This window comes from Trichosurus vulpecula, chromosome 3 (assembly GCF_011100635.1).
Source record: "Trichosurus vulpecula isolate mTriVul1 chromosome 3, mTriVul1.pri, whole genome shotgun sequence".
Lineage (NCBI taxonomy): Eukaryota > Metazoa > Chordata > Mammalia > Diprotodontia > Phalangeridae > Trichosurus > Trichosurus vulpecula.
In genome coordinates this window covers 125663889-125687185 of record NC_050575.1, presented here as the reverse complement: position 1 = coordinate 125687185, position 23297 = coordinate 125663889, and the positions used below count along the sequence as shown (strand labels likewise).

The 23297-nt window shown below is 39.7% G+C and overlaps 1 protein-coding gene across 1 annotated transcript in view; it reads right to left on the bottom strand.

Moving 5' to 3' along the window:
- The window catches only part of PTGS1 (prostaglandin-endoperoxide synthase 1), a 53069-nt gene that overhangs the window by 17631 nt on the left and 12141 nt on the right, over window positions 1-23297 (bottom strand). The window contains exons 3-4 of the mRNA XM_036753098.1: window positions 474-590; window positions 168-308 (exon numbers count right to left, since the gene is read on the bottom strand). Coding sequence (XP_036608993.1) covers window positions 168-308; window positions 474-590 — 258 coding nt within the window. The remainder of the gene's footprint in view (window positions 1-167; window positions 309-473; window positions 591-23297) is intronic.

Sequence of the window (23297 nt, the reverse complement as noted above, 5' to 3'; positions counted from 1 at the left end):
TTCTAGCATTGTTTGTTCTAAGGTACCTTTCAGATTAAAAACTATGATCTAAATCCTAACACTCTGTGTTCAAAGTTCCCAAACAGCTCCTTTTAGGCATGATGAATAGAGATACTCATGGATGGAGATTCCCCCAAGGTGTGATAAGGGTTGGAGCAGAGACATACCTGTAAGCACAAGCCTCATGAGAACATCTCGTAAGAAGGTAGAGTTGACAATGTTCCAGATCCAGCGACCATGGGTCAGGATGAAGTGGTAGAAGGAAGGGCTGGGGCGCAGGGCTTCCCGGATTCTAGTCCATAGCTCCGCTGATGTGGGAGGGGGTAGGAGGTAGAAATCTCATCAGATACCCTCCTCCCCAGGCTCTGAGGGATGTGGAGATGCAAGAGGGCAGGAAGGATAGGGTAGTCAAGGGAGGAAGGAGAGGGGAGGTTAAGATGATAAAGGATGGGGGCACAGGGATCAATACTCACGGGTGGTGCAGTTGGGACCATAGTAGCCAGTTCGTGTGCAATCACACTGGTAGCGGTCTAGGCCAAAGCGCACACAGACACCTTTATGTTGACATGGGAAGTAGCAGCAAGGGTTCACTGTGTAGAGATAGGATACACAATTGAAAAAAAAAAGATCTCTGAGTACTCCACAAAATAGTCCCCAAACACTCATCAGTGACCAACCCCCAGAAGACTCAAAGTGCCCAGGGAGTGTGTTTCCCACGCTCTCTCCCCTGACAAGTGCCACAGCAGCACTCACCCCTCCCTAACACATGTACATAGGATCCTGTCAATTAGAGCTGAGAGGGTATATAAATGGCGCTTCGTCCACTTGCTTCTTTTTTGTAAAAAAAAAAAAACTGAGACCCAGCGAAGTTACATGATTTTCCCAGTGTCACAAAAATAATAAGTAGCAGGGTCCAGCTTCAAACCCAAACCCTCTGACTCCTAATCCATTACATCAGATTTCCCCTGCCCTCTCCCCACTCAGTGCTGGATCTCTCTGAGAGAAATCTGCCAGGGCCTCAGACTTCCTTCTTCCCACCTCATAAACCATCCTGATACCACCTGCTTCCTGCCTACCTGCCCCCCACCATATATTCAAGCATCTAAACTATCTGAAAAGGAACCTGGTGAAACCAATCCTGAGTAAGACCACTAATGGTTTCCTCTCAGACACTGATGTTTCGTGGGTCTTTTCTTATCTGCCTGAATAATCTTCTTTATTTTCCCTTACAGATCTTGACTAATGCCATGCCCCTATCCAAGGACTCTGTCATAGGTTCTCATTTTTTTCTCTATCCATCTTCTCCTGGTGATCTTATCAGCTTCCATGGCAACAACTCATCTTTATGCAAAAGATACTCATATCTATACATCCATCTCCCCCTCTTTTTTTCTCTTGAGGAAGACAGTGCAGTTGTAGTTTTGCATCTCCAACTTCCTGTTGGATAGTTTCAGCTGGATTCCCATAAGCATCTCAAACTCAGTGTACTGAAGATCAGTGTTGGACCCCATCAAGATGACTGCCTGAATGGAGGAAGCCAGCTTCCTACACAACCATTCCCACAAGGACCTAAAAACATCATACCAGACCAAATAATGATCAAGAACTCCCATAACAAACTATAGTGAATGACATTTTCCCCCAGAACACCCCACAGAATCAATCAAATAGCCTACAGGCAATAGAAAAGGGGGCTGCAAGAAAAACTAGCATCAGTGCAGACAAACAAGACAGTAACTTACTGGTGTGACCATAGACTGGCCAGAGATGTGTGTACCCTGCAAGGTTCTGTATTCAGAAGCAACAAAAACAGAGATTTCCACAAGAACTCCCTATGTGGGGTGGAGGAATGGAAAAACCAGCAGCAAGGAGCTTGGAGACAACCAGGAGTGACCAGTTCAGCCATGAGAGTAGGGCTCAGGTCAGAATGCCTCAAGACCAAGAGTTCCAAGATCCCGAGAACTCTGACCTGAGATACCATAAAGGGCCCTGAAAATCCAGTAATCTGAATCTCAAAGGTTCAGGGGGACCTAAAACCAGGATAGAGTGCTGGGCCAGGAGTCATGAAGACTTGAGTTCAAATCTGGCCTCAAACACTTACTAGCTGTGTGACTTTGGGCAATTCACTTAACCTCTATGTGTCTGTTTCTTCAACTGTCAAATGGAGATAACAACACTTACCTTCTAGAGTGGTTATAAGAATCAAGTGTGAGAATATTTGTAAAGTACTTAACATAGCGCCTAGTATATAGGATGTGCTATATAAATGCTTGTTGCTATTATTGTGATTATTATCAGAGTTGACCTAAGTCAAGATCAAGGTCAAGCAGGGTTGACCATTCCACTTAAAAGAAAAGCAGGAGATGGATCCTGGACCTTGTAGCCAGAATGGCCTTTGTTTTCTTTGAATGACTCAGCTTGCCTCATTGAGCCTCTGGACACTGTGGCTTGCTCTTCCGGGGCAGGACCAGAACTTCCTGTGTGATGAGTCATGGGGCTGGCTGAGGGGAGGTGTTAATGTCTATGCTAGGGGGAGGGGCCAACTCAGGAACCAATCGGCCCTGGTCATTCGGGCGGAGCTTGATGATGTCAGAGACCCTATAAGAGGGGAGAGGACAGCTCGAAGAGATTCTTCTCTTTCCTTTTCCGGTTGGAGCCAGCGACAGTTACGACAGTTACGTCAGTTACAGCGACCGTTACATCGTCAGTTTCAGTTGCAGCTTCAGTTACAGCCACAGCGACAGACACAGCTGAAGCAGGAGCTGCCAGTAGCAGAGCTAACCTACGGGAGAAAGCTGAACAAAGACTTCAGGCCATTACAGCGACAGTTACAGCGACAGTTGGAGCCAGAGGCAGTTACAGAGGCAGTTACGACAGTTACGTCAGTTTCAGCCACAGACACAGCTGAGGCAGGAGCTGCCAGTAGCAGAGCTGACCTACGGGAGGAAGCTGAACAAAGACTTCAGTCCAGTGGGTAATCTTATTACCATAAAAGGGGGAAACATGATTTTGCTTTACGCAATCATGTTTCTCTGTAGCCTCCTGGTTACTCTTTCAAGGCGTACTTATTGGGCCTGGAAGATTATGATCAACATATCAAGGTGGGGCTGCTGGTTCATGGGTTGGTTACTGTTGAGCCTAAATAAATGTTTTGATTCTTCTGCCTTCTACTTTGAGAGTTTCTTCTATCCGGCGATTCCGAACCTTTCAGACATGTTTATGATCCTCTTTGAGATTATAAACTCTGCCCTCCTGATACAGACCTGGCACAAAGTCCCAATTCAGAAGTTGGGCTAAAGACATGACCAAAAATAAGAAGATAGAGATTGCTATAAAGAATTATGATAAATCCAGAGATATCCAAAAATCCAACAGGAGGAAAAGTAAAGAGGGCAACAGGCATTTATTAGGAACCTATTATACAGAATAGGTCAAGGTGGGGGGGGGGGGTGAAGAAGGGAGTTTCAATTTATGGGAATGGGAGGATAAGAGAGGGATCCTTGGAGGTAGGGTAGGGTAAGTAATAGGAGGGGGGCAAGGTAGTGAGTGGGTAGAAGTAAAGTAGAGGAGTCAGGAGGGATAGGAAATAAGAGATATACACAAACATAAAACAAAGATCAGGAGTAGAATTTGTTAGGGAAAGTACATGTTTATTTATGTATGTATATATCTGTATATGTATATATCTATATTTACACATAAATATATCCATGCTTGTTTGTAGCCTGGGGTAGGGTGGGAGGAAGGGAGAAAAAAGAACAAAGTAAGAAGTGCACAGCAGAAAATAAAAGAAACTTATAAGGAAGCACAGAAAAGATGGATAGCTCTCAACACAACATGTAGTATATATTATATAGACTTTCTTGAAATGGAAATTTATTGCTATATATTTTGAATCCTCTCTTAGGTTCTACTATGCACATGACATATTTTTTTTCTTTTCTTATTTTGTATTTAACTTTATATTTCTTTTTCTTTTCTTATTGTATATTTAAGTTTTAGAAAAATAAAATTTTAAAAACAATTTTTTTTAAAAAAGAACCTATTATGTACTTATGTTTTACAAATAAAATCTCATTTGATCTTCACAAGAGCCCTGTAGGTGCTATTATTATTATCCTCATTTTACAGCTGAGGAAACTGAGTCAGACAGTGGTTAAGTGACTTGCCCAGGGTATCACAGCTAGTAAGTGTCAGAAGCTATATTTGAAATCAGGTCTTCCTGACTCCATGCCTAGCACTCTTTCCAATGCATCAGCTAGCTGAAGGAGAAAGTAACTCCAAAGCCACTGCAAGAAGAGACTAAAAGGAAAAAATGGATTTTCTACAAGGATAACATAAGTACCTAGAAGAAATAAAGCAAGAGATTAAAAAAATTAAACAAAAGATTTCTATTTGGAGGAAAGAATTGAAAGAGTGTAGCTTAGAATAAATAAATAGCTTAGTTCTAAATAACTTAGAACAGAAAATGGTAAACCTTAGTTTCGTACTAAGTAATGTACTCCCTGAAAATCTGAATTAATCAAACAGAAATCAGTGACTCCATTTAATTATGTGAAATATTAGATCAAAATCAAAAGATTGAGAAAAGAAAAGAAAATATAAGATACTTGGTATGAAAAACAAGTGAAATAGAAAAAGATCAAGGAGAGAATCTAAGAACCACTGAACTCCCCCCAAATCATGATTTAAAAACAAACAAACAAACCTTGAGCAATATACTTCAAGAAATTATAAATGAAAAATTTGCCAGATCTCTTAAGTAAAAACAGAAAGAATCCACCAACCACCTCTTGAAAAGAAACTCCAAAATGAAAACACCCAGGACTATTATGGCCAAAATCCAGAGCTTCCATGTCAAAGAAAAAAATACTGTAAGCAGCCAGAAAGAGTTCCAGTACCAAGGAACCATAGTCAGGATAATATAAGACCTGACAAGTTCCACTACAAATGAGAAGAGATGTTGGGATGTAATATTCCAAAAGGTAAAAATAAGGGCTTGCAGGAAAGATTAACTTACCTTGCAAAGCTGGATATAACCCTTTTTCCCACCCCTTCCACTACTACCAAAAAAAATGGATCTTTAAAAGAAGAGAGGACTTTCAAGTACCCCCAATAAAAAGTCTAGAGCTGAGTAGGAACTTTGAGATGGAAACTAAGACTCAAGAGAAACCCTGAAAAATAAAACTGTTTGGGGAATTAGAAGGGACTATATGATAATGGAGGGTTAACATTCTAAAAGGGATAGAAAAAACAAGTGTTCTTTTGGTACGTTAATATGTTCAAAGCATTTTGAAGAAGAATTCTGTTCTGAGGGTTTCAGATGAGAAACAAAAGAGAAGATAAAAGGAACATGTGAATAAAGAAAAGAGGAAGAGTGGGGTGGAACTTACCATTTCTCAAGGGTATGTATAAAGTTTGTAGAGGAAAGGGTAAGGAGAACAGACATCAGCTATGTCTTATCTGAACTAGACAAATAGGGTTTCAACACATACACATACACATTGGTATGGAAATATATCAAACTCAACAGATGGACAGGCAAGAATGGGGGGGGGGGATTAAGAGGGAAGATAGTAACAGGGAGGGAATAGTCATAAGCAAATCAAACTTCCTGATCCTGAAGGAAAGATTAAAAGGATAAAAATAAAAGCAAAAAACTGGAAACTGAGTGCCCATCATTTAAGGAATTGCTGAACAAACTGTGGTGTGTTAATGAAATGTAATATTACTATGTCATCAGAAATAGCAAAAGGGAATCCTGGGAAATATGAACTGGTACAGAGTGAAGTGAGCAGAACCTGAAGAAAAATGTTTACAATGACAACAACGTTGTAAAGAAAAACAACTTCAAGAGACCTAAGGATTCTTACAACAACCAACCACATCATCAGAGGATCTATGATAAAAGATGTTATTCACTGCCTAAAAGAGAGGAGCAACGAATTCAAAGTGCAATAAGAGACATACATTTTTGGACATGCCACTGTGTGAATTTATTTTTGCTTAATTATACTTATTTGTAACAAGGATTTTTTTTCCTTTTTAACTAAAGTAGTAATGGTGATGCCAAAAAAGAGGAAAAGAAAAGAAAAGAATAAAGAGGAGATCCATTGAAACATTTTAAAAGCACTCAGAGGAATGCAGAAGGAAGTTCAGAAGGAAGCACTGACAAGCAGGACTATTTTGAAAGTAAAGGGTTGAATTTATTATATACTTTTTAAATAATCAAGTATAAAATAGAAATTTACAATCCTCTCTTTGTGTTCTACTTTGTATATGGAAATGCTCATATTTTTTTACGTAAAAAAAAGATAACAATGTCATTATCTTTTCTTTAAGCCACCCTTTCTCCTAACTTCCCTATTTCTGTTGAAGGCAGTATCACCCTTCCAGTCATCCAGACTCAAAGTCTAAAAGGCACCCTCCCCTCTTTACTTTCACTCACCCTACCTAGCCAATCAGTTACAAAGACCTGTCAATTCTACCTCCAGATCATCTGACAAAACGTGCCCTTCTCTTGACTCATACCACAACCACCTCAGTTTCAGGCCCTATTCACCACTCATGTGGACTACTACAATAACCTTCTCCTAATAAGTCTCCCTAAACCTAGCCTCTGCCCCTCTCCAATCCATCTTCCTCCCAACTGCCAAACTGATATTGCAAAAGCCTGGATCTGACCACATCACCCCTTAGCTCAAGAAGCTCTAGCGGTTTTAAGATAAAATACAAATTACTTAGATTGACAGTTGAAACCATAATTTCGGTCCAGGGTTATTACACATCAGTCTCCTTCACAGACTCTATATTCTAACCAAATTAGGCTTCTTACTGTTGTTGGTAATAAAATGTCTTCTCTCATCGCTGTGCCTTTGAACAGACTGACCTCCATGACTAGAATTAGGTCCTACACCTTTTGGAACCCTAGCTCCCTTCAAGGACTAATTCAAATGCCCCCTTCTTCAAAAGACCTCTCCCAACTACCCCGGTTGTTAGTCTCCTCCCCCCCCCCCACCCCAATCATCTTTATTGTGAGTATATGTTTCTATATCTTGTATTTCTTATATATGAACATCCTATATTCCCCTAATACAGGAGGTTTTGACCCTTTTGGGGTCTGGTGAAACCTATGGACCCCTTCTCAAAATACTTTTAAAGACATAAAATAAAATATGTTTAGTTATTACAAAGGAAACCAATTATATTGAAATGCAGTTAGCAAATCACTGTCAGCTTATAGGAAAAGAAATTCTCATCTGTATGCCTTTCGTTGGCCACCATAAATGTATATGTGACATTTTTACTTGAAATTAAATAAGGTTAACAGTAAGATAAAATTTTAAAAAGAAATAGTTATTAAAATATTTTTAAAGAAGTTCACAGATTGCAATTGAAAAACCCCTGTCCCAGTACAATGACAGTGCTTTTGGGGACACAGAGATTGTCTTGCTTTTGAATTGATATCCCTAGTGCCTAATACAGTAGCTGGAACATAACAGGTCCTTAATAAATGCCTATTCATACATCAATAACATTTCTCAGAGCTTAGGTGCTCTAAGGTTTATAAAGTACATTTTACATAACATTCCAGAAAGGAAGCTGCAGGAATAATATTAATCCTGTTTAATAGACGGGGAAAATTAAGCTCATAAAGTCCACAGTTACACAGCCAGTAAGTGAAAGAAAGTCAAATGAGGTCAACAGGCATTTATTAAGTGCCTCTTATATGCCAGGCACTGTGCTAAGCACTGGGGATACAAAGGAAAAGAAAATGATCCCTGCCCCCAAGGAGCCCTCAGTCTAATGGAGGAGACAACATGTGAACAACTATATACAAACAAGACAGACACAGGGTAAATTGTAGATGATCTCAGAAGGAAGGCACTCAAATTGAGGAGGTCTGAGAAAGGCTTCTTGCAGAAAGTGGGGCCCTCTCTGGGAAGTAAGCTGAGCCTTGCCAGATGCCGAGGAAATCAAGAGGCAGATGCCAAGAGGGAGAGCATTACAGACATGGGGAACAAGGGCCAGTAAAAATGCCCAGAGTCAGGAGATGGTGTGCCTTGTGTAAGGAATAGCAAGGAAGCCAGTGTCAAAGGATCACAGGACATATGGTGATGGGATGTTATAAGAAGATGGGAAAGGCAGGAAACCAAAAGTGAAGTCGGGTCTCCTGACTACAAGCCCAGTACACTGTTCTGAGGAAGCCTGGGTCCAAGTTCTGGCTCTGCCATATGTGACTTGGGTTGTCATTTTGCTGATTTCTTGAGTCTTATAATGAGTATTATTATAATTACAATTAAACCAATTATAATATATTGATTATATTATTCTATTTTATTATATAGATTATATTTGCTATAACATACTTATCGTAATTATTTTAATTGTAATGAGTATTATAATAACTGTCCTACCTACTTTATAGTAGTATTATGAGGCTCTAATGAAAAAATGGATACAAAAGTACATAGAAAAGTAAAAAGCACCAATAGCAACGGAATCTAGTTATCATTAATTAGAAGGCAGGGACTGATGAAAGAACTATGACCTCTCACCCCGAGGAAATCCTTGCCTGAACTCTTGCCCAGCTTAGCCAAGGCCATCAGTATTGTGTTCAGTCTGCGATCTACTCAGAGGAGAGAACTGTTGCAGCTGGGTTTAGGGTCTGAGGCCCTGGGTTTGAAGCCTGGGGAACTTCAGGCCAGTCACTTAATCTCTTTGGGCCTCAAGGTCTTCCTCTGTAAAATGAGGGGAATGGCCTTGATAATATCTAAGGTCCCTTCCAGCTCTAAGTCAATTACTCTATGGCATGAGGCACCATAATTAAAATGATAAAAATTGGCACACTCTCTACCTTCAAAGAGCTCACATTCTACTATTCAGGGGGTCAGCTAGGTGGTGCAGTGGGAAAGAGTACTGACTTTGGAGTCAGGCAGACCTGAGTTCAAATTAGCTATGTGACCCTGGGCAAGTCATTTGGCTTGTCTCAGTCTCATTTTCCTCATCTGCATAATAGAGATAATAACAGCACCTACCTCACAGGGTTGTTGTGGGGACCAAAGGAGATGATATACTCACAGTCCTTTGTAAATCTTAAAATACTCAGCACAAGAGAGACAAAAGCAAAAGCAAAATGGCCCCTGCTCTCACAGAGGTCATATTCAAATGGAGAAGAATATATGTGTGTGTGAGTGTGTGTGACACATATATATGTATATATACACATACATGTATGCATATATTATATATAACATATGTGTATATATCGATACATATATATGTGGGTGTATGTTAATATGCATACAAAAATATATACCAAGTGGTATATACAAAGTAGTACAAGTGTACATACAAATATATACACGCATATACAAAGTATACAGGGTAACCAGAGAGGAGATTATATAAGCAGCTGGAGGCAACCACAAAAAGCCTCCTGAAGTAGGTGGTATTAGAGCTGAGCCTTGAAAACAATTAGCGTTTCCAAAAGATGGAGGTGAAGAAAGCTCTTCTAGAGGAGAAGCATGAGAACAGATAACATAAATGTGAGGACACAGGAGATGGCCATGGATTATCTTATATGACAAAAAAGACTTGAAACTAAAAAGGATAGGGGAGGGAGAAGACTGCCTGTGAGAATTACATTATGAGGAGAAAAAAGAGGAGCAGAGAAGTAAGAGGACCTTTGCTTGGGATGGATGGGATGATGATAACTGCTTGTTGATAAGCTCATAAAGAGCTTCTCCTGCTTCCTCTGCCAAGGAGAATGAACTTGTCACTGGAGATAACAGAACAGATATGACTAACAGGGAGTTGGTACCCAAGAGAAATAGTTACAGAGCACCTTGCTATCCTGAAGGAATTCAAATCACGTGATCCAGATGAACAACATCCTCTGGTCCTAAAAGGGCTAGCAGACGTGACTGCAGAGACACTGTCCATGATAAAACAAAGGTCTTGGGATATGGGAGAGGTACCATAAAACTGGAAAAGGGCAAATGTCCCATTTTAAAAAAAAATCAAGCATTTATTAGGAAAAAGAACAGAGTCTGCAAACTATAGTCCAGGAAGCTTCACCTCAATTCCTGGAAAAACTCTAGAATGGACCATTCAAATGATGGTTGGCAAACACCTAGAAAGGGTAGCCAGCATGGCTATAGTAGGAGCAGATATGCCACAAGAACTGCTTTCTTTCTTTGACAATATTACTAAACTAGTAGACAAAGGAGATACTCTGGATATAGGTTAGCAAGATTTTGGCAAAGCTTTTGATCAAGTTCCCATACTATTCTTGTGGAGAATATGGTAGGGGGCAGGGAGGAAAAAGAATCAGCATTTATTAAGTACTTACTTAGTGCCACTGCACTAAGTGCTTTGCAAATATCTCGTTTGATCCTCACAACAATCCTGGGGAGTAGGTGGTATTGTGATCCCCATTTTAGAGTTGAGGAAACTGAGGTATGTAGTGGTTAAGTGATGTGCCCAGTGTCACACAACTAGTAAGTGACTGAGGCTGAACTTGAACTCAGGTCTTCCTGACTGCTGACCCAGCATTCTATCCACTATGTCAACTAGCTGCATCAGGATGGACAGATAGGAATTAAAAAATAATACATCCAGATGGATTCAGGATTGGTTGGATGGCCAGGATCAAAGCATTAATTGTTTATGGTTCAGTGTCAATGTGGAAGGAGGTCTTCAGTGGAGGGCCTTCTGTGCTTGGCCCTATGATGCTTAACATTTTTATCAATGATTTGATAAAGGCATGGGTATTATGCTAATCAAAACCGAAGATGACACAAAACTGGGTGAGACAGCTAACACAATGAATGACAGAATCAGGATCCAAAAAGGACATTAACAGGCTAGTGTATTGGGCTGCACACAATAAGACGAAATTCAGTACTGATAAATATAAAGTCCTGAACCTGGGTACAAAAAAATCAGCTTCACAATGATAAGATGTGGAGAGGAATCAGAACAATAATTATTATTCTGAAAAACATCTGAGGGATCAGCAGATTGCAGGTTCGATATGATAGCACAGCCTAAAATGCTAATTGGATCGTGGACTAGATTGAAAGGGCATAGCTTCCAGAAGTAGTGAGGTGACACTCCCACTGTACTCTGCCTTCGTCACACCTCATCTTTAGTACTGTGGTTCTAGGCATCACAGTCTAAGAAGGCCATTGATAAGCTAGAAAGTGTCCAGAGGAGGGCAATCAAGACAGTGAAAGACCTTGAGTCCATGTTATATGCACGTTGGCTGAAGGAACTGGGGATATTTAGCCTGGAGAAGACTCAGAGGGAATATGACAGCTGTCTTTAAAGGTTTTGAGGGCTGTCATAAGGAGGAGAGATGAGACTTGTTCTGGGAAGAACAGGAGAAGCATTGCAACACCAAAGGGCAAAATGTCCCATCCCACCCCCCAAAAAAAGGCAAGAAAGTGAAATCCAAAGACAATTAGCTAATGATAGTGAAGGGTCTCAAGATCATACCATGTGAGAATTGGTTTAAGGAGCATGAGGCATTCAGCCCAAAGATGAGAAGACTTAGGGGGCACATCATAGTTATTTTCAAGTATTTAGAGGACTATCATGTGGTTCTTAGCCTTAAAGAGAAGAACTAGGAGCAGCAGGTGGAAGTTGTTGGGGCTTGATGTAAGGAAATGCTTCCTAACAACAAGAGCTACCCCAAAATAGAATGGGCTGCCTTGGAAAGTAATGAACTGAGTCTCCCCAAGTTTTCAAGAGAAAGGCAGATGGGACTTTTCCTGTCTAGGTGCTGTTTGGGTGAAAGAGAGAGAGGAGAAGCCTCAGACCTTCCCCATCTTAGAGTGACCTGTGGCCCATGAACACTAGCCTCTTTTCTTTGCCTTTTGGTGTTTGTTCTTTCCTATTTCAGGAGAAAGGTGGTGGCTGTTGACATTGTGAGCTTCAAATAAGTCAGGAGAGGGACCACCAAAATTCCAGGTGCTAGACTCCATGCAGACATCTGCCCCAAGTCAGATAGTAAAGGCCCAAAGAAGGGCTTTGACCAGTGCAGTCCAGCAGGAGTAGAAATGCAGACTCATCTACTCCATAGCCATGCCGCATTTGGAAGTGAACTTGGGGGATGGAGAGATGGGACACTAGGTAGAAACTGAGTCATACCTTGTCTAACTCTGCTCAGGTACTGAGGCATTAGAGGGGAATGTGGCCACAGGTGTGGACAGAGAAGAGGGGAGGGGCCGGTGACTATTTGTTGGAGACACTGAAGAGGGCCTTCTTCTTCAGAGACAGGTTGATCAGTGGCTTCTGAGGTCTCTTTCCAATTCTGCCATTCTCTGAATCCACTGCAGGATTCACTCAGGCCTCGACCTCTGCAGATCCCTGCCTGAGGTTTCCCTTCAGGTCCCACTCCCCAGCCTCCCAAAGAAAACTACTTCCTCCTCTGCCTCTCAAGGCCTGGCGAATGGCACCAAGTGCCAGGAAACAACTGATAAGAGGCTACTCTACAGCCTTTGGGGACAGGCACTTCCTGCTGAGTCAGACACAGGCCCACTGGGCAGGAGAAGGCAATGCTTGATGAGATGGGGCAGTGGCGAAGAGATATGGGGCAGAGCTGATAGAACAGAGGCAGTTGCTGAGAGGGCCTGACACTGAGAGGGCATGGAAGGGAAGCTGCCCCAAGCCATCTCCCATTCCATCTCCCCAGCTCAGGCTCTCTATCTAGCCTCCCAGGAAACAGGAAACTGTAGTCAAGTCAGCTGAAGAGTTTGCAAAGCCAATGCCTAATTTACTCCGGCTCTGGACCCATTTTTATGATGCCCTGGGAACAACACAGTGGAAATAATCTTGAACTGGGTCCTGAATAAGCCCTGTCTCTGCTGCTACTTATTGAATGATATTGGGAAATAACTTTATTTCTCAGGGTCTCAGTTTCTTCATCTGTAAAATGAGAAATCTAAACTAGGTGGTTTCTCAAATCTTCCAGTTCTGACACCTTATGTCCTAAGATCCTTCATGACTCTAGCGTTCTATAATTTTTGTTGCCTAAGACTAATTTTTCAAAGTATTTTGAACCATTATCTATCTGATCTTCACAACACCTCTGCAAAGTAAACAAGTAAAGGTGTCATCATCCCATTTGACAGATGCTGAAATGGAAAGCCAAAACATTGAAGAGCTCAACTAAATTCCAGAGTGAATCAGTGAGAGAACCTGGGTCCCCTAACCTCCCATATATTGGGAAAAGAATTGGGGAGTAAGCATTAAGCAACTACTATGTGCTAGGTACTGTGCTAAGGGCTTTGCAAATATCTCATGTAATCCTTACAACTCTGAGAGGATGATGCTTGTTATCATCATTCCTACTTTACAGTTGAGGAAACTGAGTCAAAGGATAAGTGACTTGCCTAGGGTCACACAGCTAGTAAGTGTCTGAGGACACATTTGAACTCAGATCTTCCTGACTCCAGGCCCAGCTTCCTATCCACTGTACCACCTAGTTATTCATATAGACCTTTACAAATATTACGTCATTTTATCCTTACAACAAACTTGGAAGGCAGGTGCTATTGCTATCCCCATTTTGCAGATGAGGAAACCAAGATTGAGAGAAGTTAAGTGACTGGCCCAGGGTCACATAGGTAGTAAGTGTCTGAGGCTGGATTTGAACTCAGGTCTTCCTGCCTTTCTGTCCAGCACTCTCTCCACTGCGTTACCTAGCTGCCATTTATACTGTCCTCTGTTGACAACATTCCACCCTCCCACCCCAGCTCCCCCAAGTCTCAGGAAAAAGAGTTATGTGCAAAGGCATATGTTCTGTCACCACTGAGGCCAGATTGTCCTTCCTCTTCTCCTCTGTCCCTGTCTCTATCTTAATCCGTCTCCTCCCCCAGTCACAGACCTCTCTCTTCCTCCCACCCATTCCTAAATGAGTATTACCTCACTCAAAATAACACCCATTTCCCACCCTTTCTCCTCCCTTCTCCACCCCCACTCTCAGACTTTCCCTCCTGCCAGCTGTCACCCAAGCCTGCCACATCTGGAATTAAAGTTTTCTTTCATTGAAAGCAGGTGGGGAGATGACAGTCCCCCCCGCCCCCAACCCCCAAGCAGAAGGAACAGTCATACGGCCAGAATACAGTGAGAAAGAAAGAGAAAGCACACATGACAGGGCTCTGGCTTCTGGGAAGTCACTCTATTTTGACCCCCTCCTGCCTCCAAAAGCCCTAGCTGGGCACACCCAGTTCTGGCTGGCGCCACATTCTCACTGGAACCGGGGGGGGGGGGGGGGGGGAGGGGTGTCAGGGAGGAAGGTGCAGGAGGGAAAGAGGCCAAGAAAACAGAACAAAAACATTTGGAAATTTTCAAGTGCGCCATAAATCACAGGCTCTCAGAGCAAGGAAGAATTTAAAAAGTTATTCTAACCATCCCCTGGTTGCCATTTGCAGAGCCCCAAGAAATTCAGGAACAACCAACACATACGCCTATGTGATGAAGCGGGAAATTCACTAGCTTTGTAGTCAGAGAAGCTGGGTTAGATGCCTACTCAGTATTGTCACTTAAAATTCAATTCACCTCTGGGCCTCAGTTTCCTCATCTGTAAAAATTAAAGGACTAGACTACATTTGCCTAAGATCATAGATCATTACCGAAGATAACTGCTCTAACACTGGAAAGAACCTTATGGGATGTTTCATCCAAACTCCTCATTTTACATTTAAGGAAACTGAGACCCAAAGAACTAAGAAATGATTTGTCCAAGGTCCTAAAGCAACTTAGTAGCAGAGCTGGACCTAGACCTTGGGACTTGAGTCTCACAACTCAGTGATCTTCCCATTATCAGCAGACTCAGACTTCCTTCCTATTTCACCAGGGTTGGGCAAATACTACATTAAGGTGATCACATCGAACCCATAAAGGATAGAGGAGATAGCCTGGAGTGTGGTTTGGGGGAGGGAGTACTGGGGGATTAAGTGTGAATCCACTGACTTCTGGGTAATGATGTCAGAGGAGACTAGCTCTCACTTCTGTACTCCAGCAAAGATGTAAAAAGAATATAAGACCAAATAATGATCAAGAAATCCGAAGAAAGAAAATATAGTAAATGCATTAATCCAGCCAGAAGCCTGTGGGCATTGGGAAAGAGGTCCTGACCAAAAAAGAAAAAAGCCAGTAAAAGTGAAGATAAGCCAAATGCCTTCAGCATAGGCTGAAGATTCTCCAAGGGGCACCTGAAGCCTGCATGCAGCATTCTGTACTTTGGTTCGGGATGATTGGAGTACTCAGATGAGAAAGCCCCAGCGTGGTAGGAAGCTCTCAGCATTCTGACAGCGAACAGCTCTCAGACCAGGACACCCCAAGGGTGCTGGGAGTTCACAGTCCTGTGACCTAAGATGTTCCAAAGAGCCCTGAAGACCTCAGTGTTTTGAACTTAGTTGATCTAGGAGGGGACTACATGAAACCTACCAGGGCTCTGAATGTATAGGTAACTGAGGTCGGGACCAAGCAAAACCCCACTATTCCATCTAAGAGTGGAGATTGGGGCAGAGCCTGAACCTGATACAGTCTCAAATTAGGAAGTGAAGTTGAAGACATGAGTAAATAGAAAAAGATATTGAATGCACTGAGGAGATAGTATGAATCCAGAGATAGTCCAAAACAAACAAAAAAAAAAAACTCACAAGGAGAGAGTACTTCCACAACTACAACCAGAGATTCAGAGGGAAAAAAAATGTCTTCACCCCAAGGACTAGAAAAATACCTGGAAGAATTAAAGCAAGAGAGAAAATGAAATACAAATTATATAAAAGCCCTACAGGAAAGAAGTAAACGAGTATAAAAAACTTAGAAGAGAAGGTAGAAAACGTAACCAAAATAAGAAAGCCCTTAAATATTACAATACATCAGATAGAAACCACTAACTTCATAAAATAACAAGAAATAAAGGATGTCCCAAAATTTTAGTGCAGTTTTGGGCTATTAAAGTTTAACATGTGACCATATCACAGCTACTAATGCTTAAAACTGTGCTCAGATTTTTTAGTTATTATTAATATTGTTAAGCTAATGGTTTCAAGTGATAAAAGCTTAATATGTGACCCTGTCATCACTAATATAGCTTAAAACTTCACTAAGACTTTTGAGACACCTTATATGAGAACAAAATACAAATATTAAAAAAGTGAAGAAAATATAAGGTATTTACTTTCAAAAATAATAGATCTGCTAAACAGGTCAAGGAAGGATGATTAAAGAATCATCTGACTCCCTGAAGACCATGATTTAAAAAAAATAAAACCTGTATACTTTATTTCAAGAAATCATAGAAGAAAATTGATTTTAAAAAATCTACTAGAATGAGAGTACAAAGTGAAAATAAAAGCTATTGGGCATCTCTTGAAATAAACTTCAAAATGACAGTAGTCAGGAATGTCATAACCAAAATTGAGAGGTCCCAGGTTAAATTTTAAAACATTGCAGGAAGCTATAAAGAAGTTGTTCAGGTACCAAGGAACTACAGTCAGGGTCATATAACACATGGCAGCTACTACCATAAAGAAGAAGAAATCTTGAACTGTTCCATAAGGCAGAAGATAAGGGCTTACAATCAAGAATAACTTACCCTGAAAAACAACCTAGTTCTGAAAGGTGGAAATAGACTTTTGGTATAAACAGGTCAATTTCAAGCATCCCAGCAGGAACGAGCAGATATAAGCAGAAACTTGGCAATACAAATAAGCAAAGAGACACTTTGAAAAGTAAATTTATTTGAGCAATTGGAAGGAGCTAAATAATGATGGAGTTCTTAAAGTTCTTAACATTATAATAGGGAGAGAAGAGACAAGCATCATTTTGGAACCCTAACGTCTCCAAGGATCACAGAGGGAATTAAACACAGAGGGCCTAGGGGTAGTAGTTTTGTTCTGTTCTGATTATCTTGGAAGAAGAAAGAAAAGGCAGGGGACAGGAATATGTTTGGAAGAAAGGTGGAAGAAGGGGGTAGGACGCAATATTTTTCATTATCAAGTTGCTTGAGAAAAGTACAAAAAGATGGAAAAGACAGGAAGAGGAGGGAGCTTCACATGTACACCCTTCTTATCTGAACTATACATAGGAAGGCTGAACACACACAGCATTTGGTGGAAAAATACATTAAACTCAACAAGGAGACTAGCAGGGACAGGGAAGCTGGAAAGGAAATCTTAAAAGTAAGGTTACATTGAAGAAGGAATAGTCACCAGCAAAATAAACTTCAGTTTCAAAGTATGGATCATTAAGGGAGGATTAAAATAAAAAAAATAAAGAGTAAGAACAAGTGATTGGTGTCTGGGCAAAGAGAAGAGAAGAGGGTCAGGAGAGCTGAAGAAAATCATTCCAATTATAGATCATTACCATTGCTCACGCTCCTTTTTCACCACCTTTTTCTTTATAAAAGGCGTAAAGATAAAGAAAAGAAATCTGTAAGACTATATGATGTAGGGAAATACATAATTAACAGTCGTAACTGGCAATGTGAATGGTATGAACTCACCCACAGAAAATAAGATAACAATGGATTATAAAGCAGAATCCAACAGCATGCTGTTTAGAAGAAACACACTTAAAACAGTAAGATTCACACAAATATAAAATTAGGGGCTGAATTTATTATGCTTCAAGTGACTTCAAAAAATCAGGAGGAGCACTCGTAATCTCAGACAAGGGAACTATAAAAATAGGGTTAAAAGAGAAAAACAGAGAAATCATATCATGCTTAAAGGTACCATAAATAATAAAATCATATCAGAACTTAATATATGTATATATATATACATGAAATGGCTTACTATCTACATATTAAGGGGAAAATGAGTCAAATTATGGGGAGAAATAGACAGCAAAACCATAATATTTGGGGATCTTAACATATCTTTTTCAGGCCTAGACAATTAACAAAAATGTAAAAAATTAAAAGATAAAGACCTGAACAGAACTTTAGAGTAGCTACATGATAGATTTCTTGCAATTCTAAAAAAATAGATAGGAACATACATATTTCTCAGATGTTTATGACACCTTTATGAATATTAACCATGTGCTAGGGCATAAAATCTTTGCAAACAAATGCAGAAAAGCAAAGATATTAAACATATTCCTTACTGACCACAACACAACAAAAAAAGCATAATCAATAAAGGACCTTTGGAGAAAGAATTTAAAGTAAAATGAGGAACAATTTAATGCTAAAGAATTAGCAGGTCAAAAACAAATCATGCAAACCTTTGGGAATTTCTTCAAATAACATTACAAAATGAGGCTACATATCAAAAATGTTGAAACTCATCCTCAATGGTCCTTTGGGGAAATTTTATATACCTAAAAACTTTGACTAAGGAAAGAGAAAGAATAGATCAATGAATTAAGCATACAACTAAACAAAAAAAATAGAAAAGGAATGATTTAAAAAAAACTAAACACCAAAATAACAATTTGAAAATCAGAGATTAATAAAACTAAAGACAAAAGGGCTATAGAATTGACAGGTAAAACAAGGAGCTATTAAAAAATAATAAGTAGAGATGTTGCTTTGCACAGCCAGGGGAAGTGGCAGACATCAACACAGACAACAGCTGAGACCACCCTGCTGTAGAGCAGTCCCAGGGAAAAGGAGACTTCCAGCAGCCAGACCACCCCTCCCCCATACCTCACAAAACCAGAGGGCATAGCACACAAAGCAAGTGAGCAGGCCCACAGATCCCAACACGAGAAGGTTGGGACAGAACCCCCTGAACCCCAGAAGCAGAGATCCACTTTAGAAGCCAGGAGGGAAAAAAACCACCACGAAAAAGCTCACTAAAAAGCCAAAGACCATTGAATCCTATTATGGAGACAGGGAAGATCAAAATACCAATTCAGAAGAGGACAGCATGGACTCTATACCTACATCTAAAACCTCAAAAGGGAATGTGAACTGCTCTCCAGCTCAAAAAGCATTCCTGGAAGAACTCAAGGAGGACTTTAAAAACCAAATTAGAGAGGTAAAAGAAAAAATGGAAAAAAATTCACTGATGAAAACAAATTTTTAAAAAGGAAAATAAGCGAAATGATTAGGGAGATTCAGAATATAAATGGAGAAAATGTCTCATTGAAAAGTAAAATCAACCAAATGAAAAAGGAGATAGAGAAACTAAAGGAAGAAAACAATACATTAAAAATTAGAATTGGGCAAGTAGAAGCTAATGACTCTATGAGACATCAAGAATCAGTCAAACAAAATTTAAGAATGAAAAAATAGAAAAAATATCTGATTGGAAAAACAACTGACCAGGAAAATAGATCCAGGAGAGACAATCTAAGAATTATTGGTCTACCTGAAAGCCACGATGAAAAAAAGAGCCTGGACAGTATCTTCCAAGAAATCATCAAGGATAACTGCTCTGAGGTCATAGAACCAGAGTAAAATAGTCATCAAAAGCATCCACCGATCACCCCCTGAAAGAGATCCCAAATTGAGAACTCCAAGAAATATTATAGCCAAATTCCAGAATTATCAGATCAAGGATAAAATACAAGCAGCCAGAAAGAAACAATTCAAGTATCACAGAACTACAGTCAGGATCACGCAGGATCTTTCAGTTTCTACGTTAAATGACAGGAGAAATTGGAATATGATATTCCAAAAGGCAAAGGAGATTGGACTACAACCAATGATCAACTACCCAGCAAAATTGAGCATAATTTTTCAGGCAAGGAGATGGACATTCAATGAAATAAGGTAATTCCAGACCTTCCTGATGAAAAGGCAGAGCTCAATGGAAAATTTGATCTTCAAATACAAGACTGAAGAGAGACATAAAAAGGTAAACAGGAGGGAAAAAAACCTTGTTAATCAATAAGGCAAATTATTTACATCCTTATACAGGATTATATTGTTTTATATATGGGTCAATCTTGAGAATAGTACAGTTATTATGACAATTGAAAGGGATATACATAGACTATGGGTGTCAGTATAAAATAACTGATATAAAAGGGATGGTTCTGGGAGAAAGGTAAGGAGGCAGTAGAAAAGGGTAAATTATATCACATGATGAGGCACAAAAACATATTATAGTAGAGGGAAAAAGGGAGGGAGAAGAGCAGTATTTGAGCTTTACTCTCATCAGATTTGGTTCAAGAATGGAATAGCATACTCTGATAGGTATAGAAATCAAACTTATCCTACAGGCAGTAGGAGGGGAAAAGGAAAGAAAAGGGAGGGGGGTGCTCAGAAGGGAGGGCCAAAGTAGCAAGGGAAAAAAGGGAAGATAAGGAAGGGGAATCAAGAGGGAGGGTAAACTGAGGAAGGCAATGGTTAAAAGCTTGAGATGTCTGTTCATGGGACATCTAGTTCTAAATATCTAATAGGTAGTTGATGATGCAAAACTAAAGTTCAGGAAAGAGAACAAGGCTGAATATGTAGAATTGGGAGTTATTTGCATAGAGATGATCACTGAACCCATAGCTCCTATGGGAGCTGAGGAGGTCACCAAGTGAGAAAGAAAAGTCGTTTACATTGAATAGGACATTAGGAAACAGATCCTACATTTCCCCTTCTTTTGGAGAAACTATATGTCAATCTTGCCTGCCAATATCATATTTTATACTATACCATGTAACAGGTATCAGCACATATGATGAAGCAAAGGGAGTATGAGCAAGGTTAAATGTACCTTCATTCTCAGAACACTGCAATCTGAGCATATGAGCAATTTGTGTTACAGTAGAATTTAAATAGGAACCCTTGAAAATTCTGATTATGGAAATAGAAAAACTCTTGAGAATATGAAGGCTGAGATATGTTTGGATACCTTGCATGGAGATTTAGTAAGCTGAAAAGCTCAGTTTCTTTATTTGTTTTTAACAATAATTAGGATTGTTTGTCCTCTTAGGGAAAACAATGAAAATTTAAACTTGCAGTTTGTAGGTCTGTCTTAAAACCTCTATGATCCTTTCTTTTAAATTCAAACTTTTATTGATGTCAGAATGAATCCAGGCTCAAAATCTATCAGACTAACATTCTAGGGGCAATATGTTTAAAGGAAATTTGCTCAAAACTTTAAATACAAATCTGTAAAGTTTCTGAAAAGATTTATCAGCAGCTGCCTGCTTGGTAAACAAGACATCTCTTATTCAGAAGAGATCAGACAACTGGCAACAAGGATGTGGGCAAGAACCGTACCAAGAAATGACTTTCCTGTCATGTAATGAATCTCTAAAAATGAAGAGGTATATTGCTAGATTATCGTTCCAGGAAATTAAGGTCTCAGTATTAGAGTGCACTGAGCTTAGACTCAGAAATTTGAATCTGAGGGCTGGTTCTAATACTCATTCATCCTGTGACCATAGGGAAATCACTTCACGTCTCTGGGCCTCTTGTCTCATCTGCAAAATGAAGGGGCTAGATTCAGATGGTCTGTATAGACCCTTCTAGCTCTACTACTCTGTAATCCTGTAAAGCCTTCTGAGTGCAAAATGGTGATAACAAAGTCATTAATTAATCAAGGCATTAATCAATACCCTTTAGACCAAACTCTTTGGATTGATTATAAATCTCATTTAGGAGGCTCTACATTTGTTTCCAACTTGATGGCATCAGCACAATGCCATCTGTAAACAGGAGCCACTTGTAGGACCTTACTCTCTATCAGAAATCTTTCTAATATTTGGACTCTGATTTACTCATCCTCTAAGAGAGTAGCAAACATCTTTGATGTTACCAGTCTCCCTGGGTTTTTTTGTCTTGCTTTACATTAATAATCAATAATAATAGCTAACATTATAGAATCTTTTAAGATTTGCAAAGTACTTTACATACTATGTATGGAGTTATGTAAATAGAGACATGGGTGGGTCTTACTCCTCCTCTATTTGCAACAACAGGATGACTCCAACTGATTCTATCTGGAAGGAGGGCTCCACCCTCTTAGAAATTTACTGCCAACACAAGACATTCTGATAAGTCTAACCATCAAGAGATGTATTTCCCATAGGAACAAACTTGACCTTTAGCAACTTTTATGACTCTAAGGCTTGCATACTTCTCCCACTGTGAACTCTAAGTGAGCTTTAAAAGCTCTAAAAGCCTAATCTGTACCCTATGAAGTTGATGCATTCTACCAGCTGAAGTAGTTTTCCTCAGTAAAATCATAAATTTCTTTTCCATTCAATCTGCCTACTCACTTTCTATTCACATGTCCTGCAGACATGATACTAAGATGAAATTCTCCTCTAGGCTCTCAAGGAACCCAACCTGGGAAACACCCATAACAACTGACAAGAATCACACAAGATTCCTGTGGAGAAGAACATATTCATGGCTTATGCTCTGTACTTCTAATGGCAGTACCCACATGGGCAAGATTACAGATGCATCAAAGTATTAAAAGCACCATTCAATACACAATGAAACCCTATAACACTGAAGAATGGAGGAGGAAAAAAAAATAAGCTTAAGTAGAATTGCATTTTAATATAGTATTGCAAGTGTTTTAAGTTTGGTAAACCTAGTTTTCACTCATGGTATCTTTTAAAGTCCAAATTCATCAGGAGACTGTCTAAACTATGATAACTATGACTAAGAGGCAGCATAGGCATGTGTATGTATACATACACGCATACATGTGTGCATACCTATCTATAGATAGATACATACACACACTTACACACTAATACTATACTCTCTGGTTTTAGGCTCAAGTTTGCCAGAAACAATTTCATTTAACATAACATTAATCTATATCCAAGCCACTTCTAGCTTGAAAAGAAAGAGATATTCTATCTGGCATAGTTCCCCCTATCTCTTCCAACATGACAGTCGCATGACAACTTCAGGTAAATTTATAGGAATCTTGAACGAGGAAAAGATATCTTAAAAAGAGTCTGGGTTAACATTCCAGAATTGAGCAACCAAGGGACTGCTCTCCTTACTGTGGAGGTAAACAAAGGCACATACTCCCTTCTCTTAATCCTTTCTTAATGGAGAAGGGTGGTGCTAGCTTACCAATCACTTCAAGTAGAAAAGTATAGAGCAGACTTCCTCTAGATCAGAGATTCCCAAACTTATTTGGCCTACTGCTCCCTTTAAAATAAAATCACTCACAATCCCCCTGGAAATCCACTTCCTTTAACCCTTTAATGTTTTTTTGAAATTTGCATCATTTTTTTAAAAATAATTTTTTTTTAAATGACATATCTTAAATTTAATAACTTATTGTAAATTTGTGGGTTTTTTCCTGCATTGAATTTTGATGATACAATATTGCATCATTCATGTAACCATATAG